We start from the raw sequence: 12406 nt of genomic DNA, 5'->3' as shown, positions 1-12406 counted from the left end.
AGATTTCTTCAACATCGATCCTAACTATCTCTTCAACTTTCTTTGTTCAATTTAAGGGGGTGTGAAGAGAATACTAGAGTAACCAATAATGTAAATAACTCACAAGAGTTAAAAGTTAGTTAAGGAAGTCAGTAGTTATTGTGGTAAATGTTTTTACCTTTTTCCTTAGTAAGTTTCCTCTTCCTTAGCATGTATGTATATATACACAGTGGCGAAGCCAGGATTTCTCGGGGGGAGGGGCAAACTTAAAAGAGTGTAAGGTTAAAGAATAATTGCAACAACTAAATCTTTTTATATAGTAATGTCCTTCATAATTAATCAATACAAACAAATTACAATTGTTGCTGGCGAGGTTTCATGTCATGAAAACGTTGCATAATAGGCTCATTATCAATAAAAGCAAATACATCTCTCTCAATGTAAACAACCATGCTATCACTCAACCATTGATCTTCCATTTTGTTACGCAATGGTGTTTTCACAATCTTCATAGCAGAAAAAGCTCTCTCCACCTAAGTGGTTGCAACCGGTAACACCAAAACCAATGTAAAAAGCTTATACACTAACATATAGCTTTCACACTTCCCGGTCTTCACTAACTCTTTTGTAAGATCACTAATTCCTCTCAATGATGAAAACTCACTATCCATCTTCATATCAAGAATGTAATTGTCAAGTTGAATTGGAAGATTCATGAGGTCCATACAATCAAAATCTTGAGGATAAAGTTGGGCTAAACGAACAATTTTTGCTTTGTCAAAAGATGCAAAATTATTCACCGGACTCAAACATGCCATATAAAGAAGCAACTCGGCATTTACCTCATTGAAGTGATCATTCAATTCCTTTAGTTGCATATCAAGGACTTCAAAATAGAGGTCCACACGATAGTAATGGAAGTGTGTGATTTTTAGAGCTTTACGCCTTGATTTTCTAGGTACGAAATGCAAATTCCTCCATGTTAGGAATGACAATATCATGCTCCTCACAAAACTTTTCTACATCATGAAGCAAGTCCCCAAAATCATCATCTTTCAAGGATTGTAGTCTTTTCTTGCATACTTCCACTAACGCCATCGCATTCACAATATCTTGATCTTTCTTTTGCAATGCTTGTGATATCTCATTTGCAATTCCCAATATAAGTCTCATCAAGAAAAGGTGAAATGCAAAATCAAAAGTTTGTATGTCTTTGAATAACCTAGTTGCTTCACCGAGATTATCTTGGTTGCGATCACTTTTAATCCATTCAACCACCTCCAACATGGCTTCAAACATAACAATAATACTAACTATAGTACCATAATGCGAGTTCCACCATGTATCACATGGACGCATGAGACTACTTTCTTGATTTAACCCTTTACCTGTTTCAAGATTACCAAGATCAAGAGCTTTTTGAATTTGTTCTTGTTGTTTCTCTCTAAATGCATCAGGACGCTTACACGATGATCCAATAAGATTCACCAAACTACTAGCATTGATGAAGAAATTGGCAACATCCTCATTTTCCTTTGCCACGAATACAAGAGCTAGTTGGAGTTGGTTTGCAAAACAATGAATATAAAATGCTTGAGGGTATTTGTTCAAAATCTTTGTTTTAAGACCATTTAACTCACCTTTCATATTACTAGCTTCATCATAACCTTGTCGTCGTAACTTGGACATACTCAAATTTGTTGTACCAAACAATCTCTCAATGGCATCTTCAAGCAAGCTACTAGTTATAGAGGAGACATGTTGAACACCCAAAAACTTTTCAATTGCTTCTCTTTTTTTGTTCACATAACGCAATACCACCGCCATTTGCTCTTTAGTTGAAGAATCACATGCCCCATCAACCAAAAGAAAAAAAAAATGCACCTTCCATATCTTTAGTGATTGCATCTACAGTTTCAATGGCACAAGCACGGACAAGATCTTTTTGAATATCAGAAGAAGAATATTTAAGATTCTTGGGAGCATTCTCAAACACAACCTTCCTAACTTGTTTGTTATGCTTGGAAAGAAATTGCATAAGCTCCAAATAATTACCCCTATTGCTTGATTTCAACGATTCATCGTGGCCACGAAAAGGCAAACCTTCTCCCAACAACCATCTTGTGCATTCAAGTGAGGCACTCAATAGATTACGATAATTAATGCGAGCTTCATCGGTTTTCTTAATCACAAATGTTTCAATGTGTTGCTTTTGTGTCATCAAATATCTAGCTTGTTGTACAGCTTTATTATGAAGACTTCCAACACCTTCCTCATGGACTCGAAGATTTTTGGGTCCTTTCTTCCAATTTGTAAACCCTATCTCAGTGAAGACATCACTTCCAGTGCTACCCATTTGATCAAAATCACATTTGAAATGATAACAATAACGACAAAATGCAGCATTTTTTTATATACTATACTCCAACCACTTAAATTTATCAAACCAATCAATGATAAAACATCGATTGTCGCTAACTTTTCTTGGCATGATGTGGTCTCTAGGTTGACAAGGATCATTTTGGAGATAGTGTCTACAAATTGCTTCACGATAATTAGGTGGATAATCAAGCATTCGACGTCTATGTGCAGGGTATGCAGGAAGATTAGCCAATATTTCATCCAACTCAATAGCCTCACTTTGTTATGACCTACTCGGAATATTCGAAAGAGGACTTCTTGGAATATTTGAAGGAGGAGGAGGACTATTCGGAATATTTGAAGGAGAAGGACTATCCGAAATGTTTGAAGGAAGATTTAAGCATTGTTTCTTATAGTATCGTTCCATTATGTAATTGTAAAATGGAAAGAAAAAAAAAATTCTTAGACTCTTAATCCTAGAGTAAACTATACTAATATGCATAATAACTAATCCAACCAACAATTCAATTAATCAATACCAATTAGCAAACAAATTATTCAATAAATAAAAATTCAATTGAACTAATCATATGAATAATTGTATACATTATGTAATAATTCAATTAATTAATCAATAATCAAGAATTTTAATTTTAATTTTCACCCTAAAAACTAATTTCATAATATCATATCAATAATCAACAACCAATAACCAACTTAGTGCATTACCATATTAATATGATTCTATTTCTATACCAAATTACCAATTAAATAAAATTCGTATTAAATAATTATTTAGGGCTAGGTAGGGATTATAAATTTACCTTGGAATTGAAGTTTGAAGGCTGACCTAGTGGAAGCCAGTGGCTCAGTGGCTAGAGCCTGGAGTGAGATTATGAGAGTGAGAGGAAACGGCTGGAGTGAAACTGTGAGAGGAAACGGCTTCGTTCCGTTCCGTTGCCTGCTGGGATTTTGTGGGGCAGCTTTGCTGCTCTCTGTCTTTAATTGGCTCTGAGAAAGGTTGAGAGAGCAAAGAGAGGCTGAATGGGGGACACGCGGTCCCCCTTCCCCCCACCATATAATTTTTTTTTTTTCAAACAAGCGAAACGACGTTGTTTCGTGTAAGTTTTTTAATTTTTTTTTTTACCAGGATCAAAACGATGTCGTTTTGGTCTGGATTTGAAAAATAAAAAAAATTAGAATCCACCCTGCTGCTGTGCAGCATAACCAGTTCACCGTATAACAAACAGGGAAAGAAGGGGCTGGGTTTTCCGGGAGGGGAGGGGCTGAACCTGCGCTGGGGCTATGTTTTCCGGTGAGGGGAGTGGCGGCCGCCACTCCTCGCACTCATGTGGCGTCGCCACTGGATATTAATTTATCTTTTAGATTAATGAGAAAGATTCATTTTCCTCGATACTCTTAATTGGATTTCGATTAGGTTTTTTGTTGCATTTCTTCGGATTTTTTTTATTGTGTTTTTAATTCAAACTTGTTTTGGAACATTGGTTTGGTTACAGATGTGTGGCATATGAATTGTGGTGCCAAATTCACAATGAGATATATGATAGTGTGGGTTTGAACCCCGTTCGTGGTTAATCTAACATCTAATCTAATAAAATCTATTGTTTGACAAAAAAAAAAATTCACAATGAGATAAGCATGGAATTCAGGCAATAGAGTAAACTATGGCAAGGAAAGCTTTTTTGAATAGAGAAACATTTGAATTGATGGGGAGAGTGGCAGTCGAAATAAAAACATTTGGTTGCAATCAAACATTTCAGTATTTTAGGCCATCACAATCAAACATTTCAGTATTTGTATCCTGCTTAGTATTCTTGTCCTACTTGGTCCAAGCAAAGTCAGTCTAATCCAAAATAGTCTGGTACAACAAACGCACCTATATGGAATTGAAAATAACCCTTTATCGTAAATTACTTGTGATCATTTATTATAGTAAATTAGATTGTCATCCTTACCTTAAATAATATTTTTTTAGTAAATCTGAAATTTAGATTGATTTTAGATGTACCTACAATTTGTACCTAAATAATGAAACTAGAATAGTGATTAAAATCTAAAGAGAGTTGCTAAACCCACCCTATTGTCCTATTTTTTTACTCATCTTTTAATAAAATATTGCCTCGTGAGCAGACGCAGATCAATCGACTCTCATCTCGAGCTTAAGAAGAATCGGAGATCCTTGTGTGTTGTCTTTGAATGAGATATGCGCCTTCTCCACCCTATAGTTTTTGGCAACCAATGATTTGAGTTTTTTTCTCTTTCTAGTTTTTTAAAGATATAGGTTGAATATTTTGGGGACTTTCTGTTAAAGAAGCTGCTGTTTGCATTTGAAACTGGGTGAGAAGAAATTGATCAATGTGAAATATCATCTGATGGAGGAGAAGCCCGAAACCACTTAACCCATCATTTAGTAAATAGGACTTGAAAAAATACAACTCTCAAATCCTTGAACCAATCTTCTAGAAACCATGAAATTTAGAAGGAAATAAGAATCTCAAATCATTGAAACCACTTCCGGATTATCCAAAACAAAAACTTTAATGAATCAAGGACAATACTGAGGTTCGATTGAAGCTTTGGCTATGGTTGTGCACCTCTTTCGCAAGGTAGAGAGAGGGGAAGAAAAAAGAAAAGAAAAGAACAAGTAAAAAGGCATGGTTAACTAACTCCGCTATATCTCATTAAAAGAGAGAACCAACTGCTGGGCATGTATGTGTTCCCCATTTTTTATTCTTTTGCTTAAAGGGCTATTTTAGGAATAATAGTGAGTAGGAAATAATATTTTAATTTTAGGTAAATTATATAAAACTACCTTAACTATTGAGTCATTAATAGTTTCATACCTTGTCTTTAAAAAGTTTCAATGTCATACCTTATCTTCGAATTTTGTTAAAATGTCATACCTTCTGTCAGTTGTCTGTCAATTCCTCTGTTAAATGCTGATGTGGCACACTTTATATTAAAAAACTAATAAAATATTATTAAAAACTAAAAACAAATCATTTAATATTTTTTAAATATTAAAATAATAATTAATTAAAGAAAAGTTATTTATTATTTAAAAAAAACAAAAAAAAAAAAAAACAACCAAGTTCGTCTTCCCCCATACCCCTGCAACCCAGAAAGAAAGAATGAAGAAGAAGAAGACAAAAATAAAAAATAAAAAACCATCTTCATCTTCCCCGACCCCGTTTCCCTTCAACCCACCCCCTTTCTTCCCCCTCCCGTCTTCCCCTTCCCTCCTCCTCCACACCCACCCTCTTCCCTCCTCTACACACCCCATTCCTTAAATCCACACCCATTCCCCCCATTTTCTACGTGCCCAATTTCTCCACCTGCGGAATCGGCGGAAAACGAGATTTGGGTTGCAGGGAAAGGGGGGTTAGGATCCGAGGAAGATGAAGATGGTTTTTTTTTTTCTTCTTCTTCTTCTTCTTCTTCCTTTCTGGGTTGCAGGGGGTGGAGGGGGGGCTCTGGAGTGAAGGGGGAGACAGGTGGGAGGGAAGAAGGTGGGTGGGTCCCAATATTAAAATAATTGTATTTTAGTTTTTAATAATATTTTATTAGTTTTTTAATATAAGAATTGACAGACAACTGACGGAAAGTATGATCTTGCAACAAAATTCGAAGATAAGGTATGACATTGAAACTTTTTAAAGACGATGTATGAAACTGTTAATGACCCAATAGTTGAGATAGTTTTATGTAATTTACCCTTTAATTTTTGTTCACTTTTTATGGTGGGTGAGATTATAATGTGAGGAGGGAGAAGGGGTTTTTTTTTTTTTTTGGGGGGGGGCGGGGGGGAGGGGAGGGGGAAGGGAGGTGGTTAGGTAGCAACACTCAATCGAAATTCAATATAACACTTGGTTTTAATGTAATACAATTTTATCCAGTGATGAAAATATAAATACCCCAATTTTTAGGAAGATTATCTTGAAATAGAGTTGCAAACTATTAGTTTGAACGTGAATCATTCACTATTCTACAGCATCTTTGTCTCCATTTAAACTTGGTGAGTCAATTTAATATTTTTGGTGGGTCAATGTAACTAGTTCTTGAACAAAGCCGCCAGTTTAAATATAACATTTTTTTTCATAAAAAATATGAAAAACAACTTCTCTCTTACATGAATCCGTGTACATTTTTGTCATTTTATACGTCCAACAACAGTAACGCTTCTCACTTAGCATGTCATCTCCAAAGGTGATTTAAATACATTAATCAAACCGGATATGGATGTCGTGAACGAAATCCAATCAAAGTGATGGGAGTTGTTGTGAGTTTAAAGAACGGATGCCACAAAAAACATCATATATGGGAGGTTATATAAACTTCTGCACTCGAAGAACAATTGTCATGCATCTACATGTGCTTATGAACAACTTGCTACGAATAATCCCAATCGAAAATTTTGAAATTAGGAAATATTATAGTGTGCTTCGTGGTGTTACAAAACTTACCTAACATGACTATCAACTTTAAACACATGACATCTCTTAATTAAATTATTTGGTGTATGTAAGTGTCACGTGAATGAGGCATTGCCATGTGACATGAAGGACCCCCACACTTTTTTCTCCTATATAATATAGCTTTGTACCAATCATTTACCACACAACTTTCTTAGTTCTTCTCTTAGATACAAACCAACTCACAGTCAAAATGTCCTCCTCCATTGTAATTAGCCAAGAGGCGCTCCACACTATCAACACCACCAATCGAGAAATTTTTTCTCGATTGGTACTCGTTCTCCATCGTGACTTAGCAGAATCCTTGATGATTATGGCGTTGTGGCTCTTTCTCCAGGAGAAGGGCTACAACAAATTCATGTACAAGATGGTGAGGCTTTCAAACGCTGTACTCAATGGTTTAGCTAATGAAGCTGTCCAATGCTTGAAGTGCTTAGAGTCTACCAATTGCCCTAGAACCATTTCAAGAACTGCACCCAATTGTGGTAGTCTGCTCCTCACTAAAAGGCTCCTGGGGAAGGAAATTTCACTCCAAATCATCAGCATAAACCGATACACATTAATCAGTGGGGTAAAAAATTTCGTTACCAATGTCTGTGCTAGAATTTTTACTGACATTTTGCAGCGGATTTTGTTTCCGCGCTCCTACGCACATTTTAGTCCGGAGGATACTTTTGTAATCCCATTATTTCCTAACCGGCTGTTTGGTAGCGTGAAAATAGTTAACCCCAACAGCTCCATCAACCACGGTGTTCCTACCGGAGGGATATGGGGTTGGAGCCCTTTCCTTGAACTGTCAGTGGATGATAGGGCTATGTTCCTAACATTTTCGAGAGGCTTCCCTGTGTCACAGGATGAGGTCAAGGAGTTATTCATGAAACTTTTGGGTTCTGAAACCTGTGTGGAACGTGTGCAAATGGCAAATGTTCCTCCTAATAAACAACCTTTGTATGCTAAACTGGTGTTGAGTACCATCGTTTATGTCGATCGTGTTCTGAGAGGGACTCGAGTTTCGAAGTTCAGGATCAACAGAAAACACATTTGGGCGAGGAAGTATGAGCGAAGGGAGTAGAGGTGATCACCCCAAAGGACAAAGCGCCACAGTTTATGATGCTTAAGTTTACTAGTTTTTCTTGCATCTTTTTATCATGAGAGCTGTGACATTGTACTTAAGTCATATAAGGATGAAAATAAAATGCTTTGTTTATGGGTTAAGTTTTTCAGATTTAGTCTATGCAATTCCTGATTTTACTTCCCCATGTTCTCTACTATGTTCTGAATTGTAGTATATTTTGAACCCTCACAAACATCTAATTAACTTGTATGCTAATGATGTCAAGAAAGAAGAAAACAAAAAATTACAAACTAAAGATTAAAACTTCTGACTTTAATATTCATAGTCTCTTATTTGTTAGTGTGACATTTTTTTTTAATTTGCTTAATTATAGATTAGAATTGACAATTAGTACTACGGCCGAGTAGTATTCCTTTTCACTTGTAAGTGAGAGGTCTTAGGTTCGATTCTCGTCAAATGCAAATTTGAACCAAATTATTGCTAGCTCATTGCGAGGCTAACTCACCATCTCCCCTTAATTAGCGTAGATAATATTGTTTGTTTAACAAAAAATTATGGATTAGAATTAATATCATTCATTGGAATGCCAGAATTTACTTTCTCTTTATATTTTTTTTTCTATATAACGTGATGCTAGCGAAGACATACGATATTAGGAATTTCTCATTTAATAGTATGCATTTTAGCGCTCAAATTTCTATATGACATAGTGTACAAAAACAACGCATAAAAAATAAAATGGCATATTTCCCTTTATCGAATAGCAACTGTATCTAACGATAATCATTAATACATACGAAAAACCTTTGACGGACAGTTATACCGCGTTATCATACTATAGAAGTGTGATATGATTAATGGTTCAAAGAAATATTATCTTTTGAAACCGAACAACAAATAAGCTTTTGGCCTTCAGTCTACATGATATATCAAATTCCTTCTATATATCAATATACAAGCAAAATTCTAACATCATCATTTGAATGTCCTTTTGAGCAGTTAAACAAACTATTGTTAGAATTGCAGAAAAAACTTGAGGAAGAAGCTTTAGAACTCAGAGGTGATTGCAGAAGAAAAAGAAATAGAGAGAGAAAGAGAGAGAATCAAATCTTAGAGAGAGAAAAGGTTGTTGTATTTCTTGACAGCCTTACAATTGAATTACAAAGATTGTTATATAGTTTTTAAAAAGCTACCTTATAACAACCTATGTTATTTCTTGACAAGTGTCACTCAATCTAACCATTGATTCATCTTCCACATGGATATTGGTTTTCTTCAGTTCACTATTCTTACATCCCCCCTCAATCTCATGCTTGAGTGAACTGAGCATGAGATTGCCACAATGCAACTGAAACAGTGGTGCAGACAGTCCTTTGGTTAATATATCAGTGGACTGATCTGTTGAACATACATATTGAATCTGAAGATCTCCCCTTGTAACCCTTTCTCTAACAAAATGATAATCAATTTCAATATGTTTTGACTTGGCATAAAATACTGGATTTGTAGATAGTGCTATGGCTGAGACATTGTCACAATGAATCATAGGTGGCAACGTTAATGGATATGTAAATCACAGAACAATTGCCTTATCCAGGCAAGCTCAGCAGCAATGATAGCAAAAGCTCGATACTTAGCCTCTGTGGAAGACCTGGAGACAGTGTGTTGTTTCTTTGAAGCCCATGAGATTGGATTTGAGCCAAGAAAGACAATAAAACCAGAAGTAGACCTTCTGTCATTTGGATCCTCAGCCTAGTCTGCATCACTGTATGACTACAGATAGATAGGTCCTGATCAAAATTGGATCGAAATTGAATGCCATACTCTGAAGTGCCTTTGAGATACCTGATTATTCTCTTAACTGTAATAACATGGGACTCCATGGGATTATGCATAAACTGACAAGCTTGATTGACTAAGAAAGCTATGTCAGGTCTACTGAAGGTGAGATATTGCAATGCTCCAACTATGCTTCTGTATTGCTCAGGGCTATGATAAGGTTTGCCATCATCCTTGAGCAACCTATGATAGGGAAGACATGGAGTGGCAGAAGGTTTGCAAACTTATAAATCAACCTTGTCCACTATCTCTTTTATGTACTTTGACTGAAAGATAAACAGCCCATCAGTATTATAGTATATCTGCAACCTTAAGAAATAGTTCAAGATTACCAAGTCTTTCATGTCAAACTCTTTGGTAAGATCTGCAATGACATCTGAAATCAATTAAGGATCAGTTCCTGTGAGGATTACATCATCAACATAGAGTAAGAGAACAACCATGCCTAGTGGTGTATGTTTGACAAACAAAAAAGGATTTGCTTAAGACATTTGAAACCCCAATCCTGGTAGAAAACTTGTAAATCTCTCATTCCAATCTTTGGGAGCTTATTTTAAACCATAGAGTGAGGTTTTAAGTTTACAGACATAATTTGAAGGGTGGGTAAAACTTTGTAAGCCTGGAGGTTGTTCCATATAAACCTCTTCTTAAAGTATACCATGCAAAAATGCATTCTTGACATCCAATTGTCTGAGTGTCCACTTAAACTGAGCGGCCAATGCAAGAATCAATTGAATTGTTGTTAGTTTAACTACTGGACTGAAAGTCTCTCCATAATCTATACCTTCTTCTTGACGATACCCCTTAGCAACAAGTCTTGCCTTGTATCTGGATATGGACCCACTGCATTTCGTTTTATCTTGTACAGCCACTTACAACTAACAAGGTTTTCATGCTCGAGAAGAGGAACAAGTGACCATGTGTTTTGAGAATGAAGAGCATCAATTTCCTCTTGCATTGCAGATTGCCATTCTGGGATTTTTGCAACTGCTTTGAATGTGCTTGGTTCTTTTGGTGTGGAATTTGCAGCTACTGAGGCAAAATAGGCATTTCTTTGGATAATTCCACTCTTTGACTTTGTTTGCATTGGATGCAAATTCATATGGATTAGTAGAACAACAGTAAGTTGTTCTTGTTGGAAATCAAGATCAACAGGAGTAGGGAACTGTGTATTTGTATGCTATTAAGGTCCTATGATTGGTGAAACTGAATGTGTATCTGAAGTATGTAGCATAGGTGTTTGAATAGAATCTGGGGGCACTACATGATTGTGTTTCCAATAACTCTGAGGCTATAGATGCATTCAAAGATTCTGTGGCACTAGATGATGATTGATTTAAAAACTCTGAAGCTTGAGATGAAGATGAAAGCATATGAGATAAGGGTAATGTGACCTGATTATGCAGAGAGATTGATGGTATTAATGGTGCAAGTAAATGCAGGGTTGACACAGATGGTGGTTTTGAGATGGGATGTGTAGCAAATAACAATTTTGAAGATGGAAATTGTGTTTCATCAAAAAGAACATGCTTAGAGATATAAATCTTTCTTGTACTCCTATCTAAACATATAAAACCTTTGTAGTTTTCTACATACCCTAAGAAAACACAAGTTGTTGTTTTTGGTTGTAATTTAGAACTGTTATTGGTTTCAGTAAAGGGTAACATGCACATCCAAAGACTCTAAGATGTGTAAGGTCTGGATGTGTGCCAATAATCAACTTGTAGAGAGATTGCATTTTCAAGGTGGCACAGGGCATTTTATTAATCAAATATATGGTTATAGAACAAGCAAAAAATCAAAATTTGGATGGAAGTTTAGTAGTTTGCATCAATGTAATAGCAATTTCCAAAATGTGCCTATGTTTCCTCTCGGCTAAGCCATTTTACTCAGAGGTATATGGGCAAGATTTTTGATAAAAAAATTCCTTTTGATGCTAAGAAATTGTGAAATTGGTGACTTGTATATTCACCACCACCATCACTTTGAAATGTTTTAATATTTGCAGAAAACTGAGTACTGAGAAAAGTATGAAACTTAACAAATATTGCAAAAACTTCACCTTTATTTCTCATTGGAAAAATCCATGTGTATCTGGTACATTCATCAATGAAGCTAACATAGTACCTAGATCCTTCAAATGACAACACAGGGGCAGGTCCCCACACATCACTATGAATTACTTCTGATGGAGTTACAGATTTAGTTGCAGGAAAGGAAAAAGACAATTTTGTAAATTTGCCTTCCAAACAAGGTGTACAGATGATTGGAGAAGTGTCTCTGAGTTTAGAAGCCTTTGTATGTTGTAGCATTGCAGAAGTAATCGCATTTGTTGTATACTTTAATCTCTGATGCCATAAGCTTGTATGAACAGGTTTGGCTAGATAGCATGCATGTGAATGTAATGCAGATAATGGCTTATGTGGAGAATGGAATGGAATGGGATAGTAACCAACATTACACAGTCCCTTGAGAAGTATTCTCCCTATGATTTTGTCCTGAACCCAAAAGGAAATATCATCACATATGAATCTGCATTTATTATCTTTGCATAGTTGATATACAGACACTAGTTGTTGTGATAGCTTAGGAACATGCAACACACTTTTCAATGTAAAAGTGTGGCTAGGTGCTTCCAGTGTTGATGTACCAATGTTAG

General features: G+C 35.8%; 2 protein-coding genes across 2 annotated transcripts; one reads left to right on the top strand and one right to left on the bottom strand.

The window, feature by feature from the left end:
* Positions 1-933: 933 nt before the first annotated feature.
* Positions 934-2335, bottom strand: LOC103952884 (zinc finger MYM-type protein 1-like). The gene is made up of 2 exons (XM_048580557.1): positions 1864-2335; positions 934-1811 (listed from the first exon to the last, which is right to left on the bottom strand). The coding sequence occupies exons 1-2, from the start codon at positions 2333-2335 to the stop codon at positions 934-936; spliced, it is 1350 nt and encodes a 449-aa protein (XP_048436514.1).
* A 4691-nt stretch (positions 2336-7026) lies between these two features.
* Positions 7027-7905, top strand: LOC103965586. Its single transcript, XM_009378662.2, has one exon. It carries the CDS (start codon positions 7027-7029, stop codon positions 7903-7905), a length of 879 nt encoding a protein of 292 aa, XP_009376937.2.
* Positions 7906-12406: the final 4501 nt, after the last annotated feature.

The sequence above is a fragment of a genome, unplaced genomic scaffold, assembly GCF_019419815.1.
Source record: "Pyrus x bretschneideri cultivar Hongxiangsu unplaced genomic scaffold, Pyrus_bretschneideri_v1 Contig15, whole genome shotgun sequence".
Taxonomy (NCBI): Eukaryota; Viridiplantae; Streptophyta; class Magnoliopsida; order Rosales; family Rosaceae; genus Pyrus; species Pyrus x bretschneideri.
The sequence above is the reverse complement of the archived record's forward strand: the minus strand, read 5'-3'. Positions and strand labels throughout refer to the sequence as shown.

What these genes read in the sequence shown, in the direction of transcription:
- LOC103952884 (XM_048580557.1), bottom strand. Translation starts at nt 2,335, where the DNA reads ATGGGTAGCACTGGAAGTGATGTCTTCACTGAGATAGGGTTTACAAAT. An exon ending in AATCACTAAAGATATGGAAG is followed by an intron (nt 1,812 to 1,863) that starts GTGCATTTTTTT and finishes CTTCAACTAAAG; the next exon opens with AGCAAATGGCGGTGGTATTG.
- LOC103965586 (XM_009378662.2), top strand. Translation starts at nt 7,027, where the DNA reads ATGTCCTCCTCCATTGTAATTAGCCAAGAGGCGCTCCACACTATCAAC.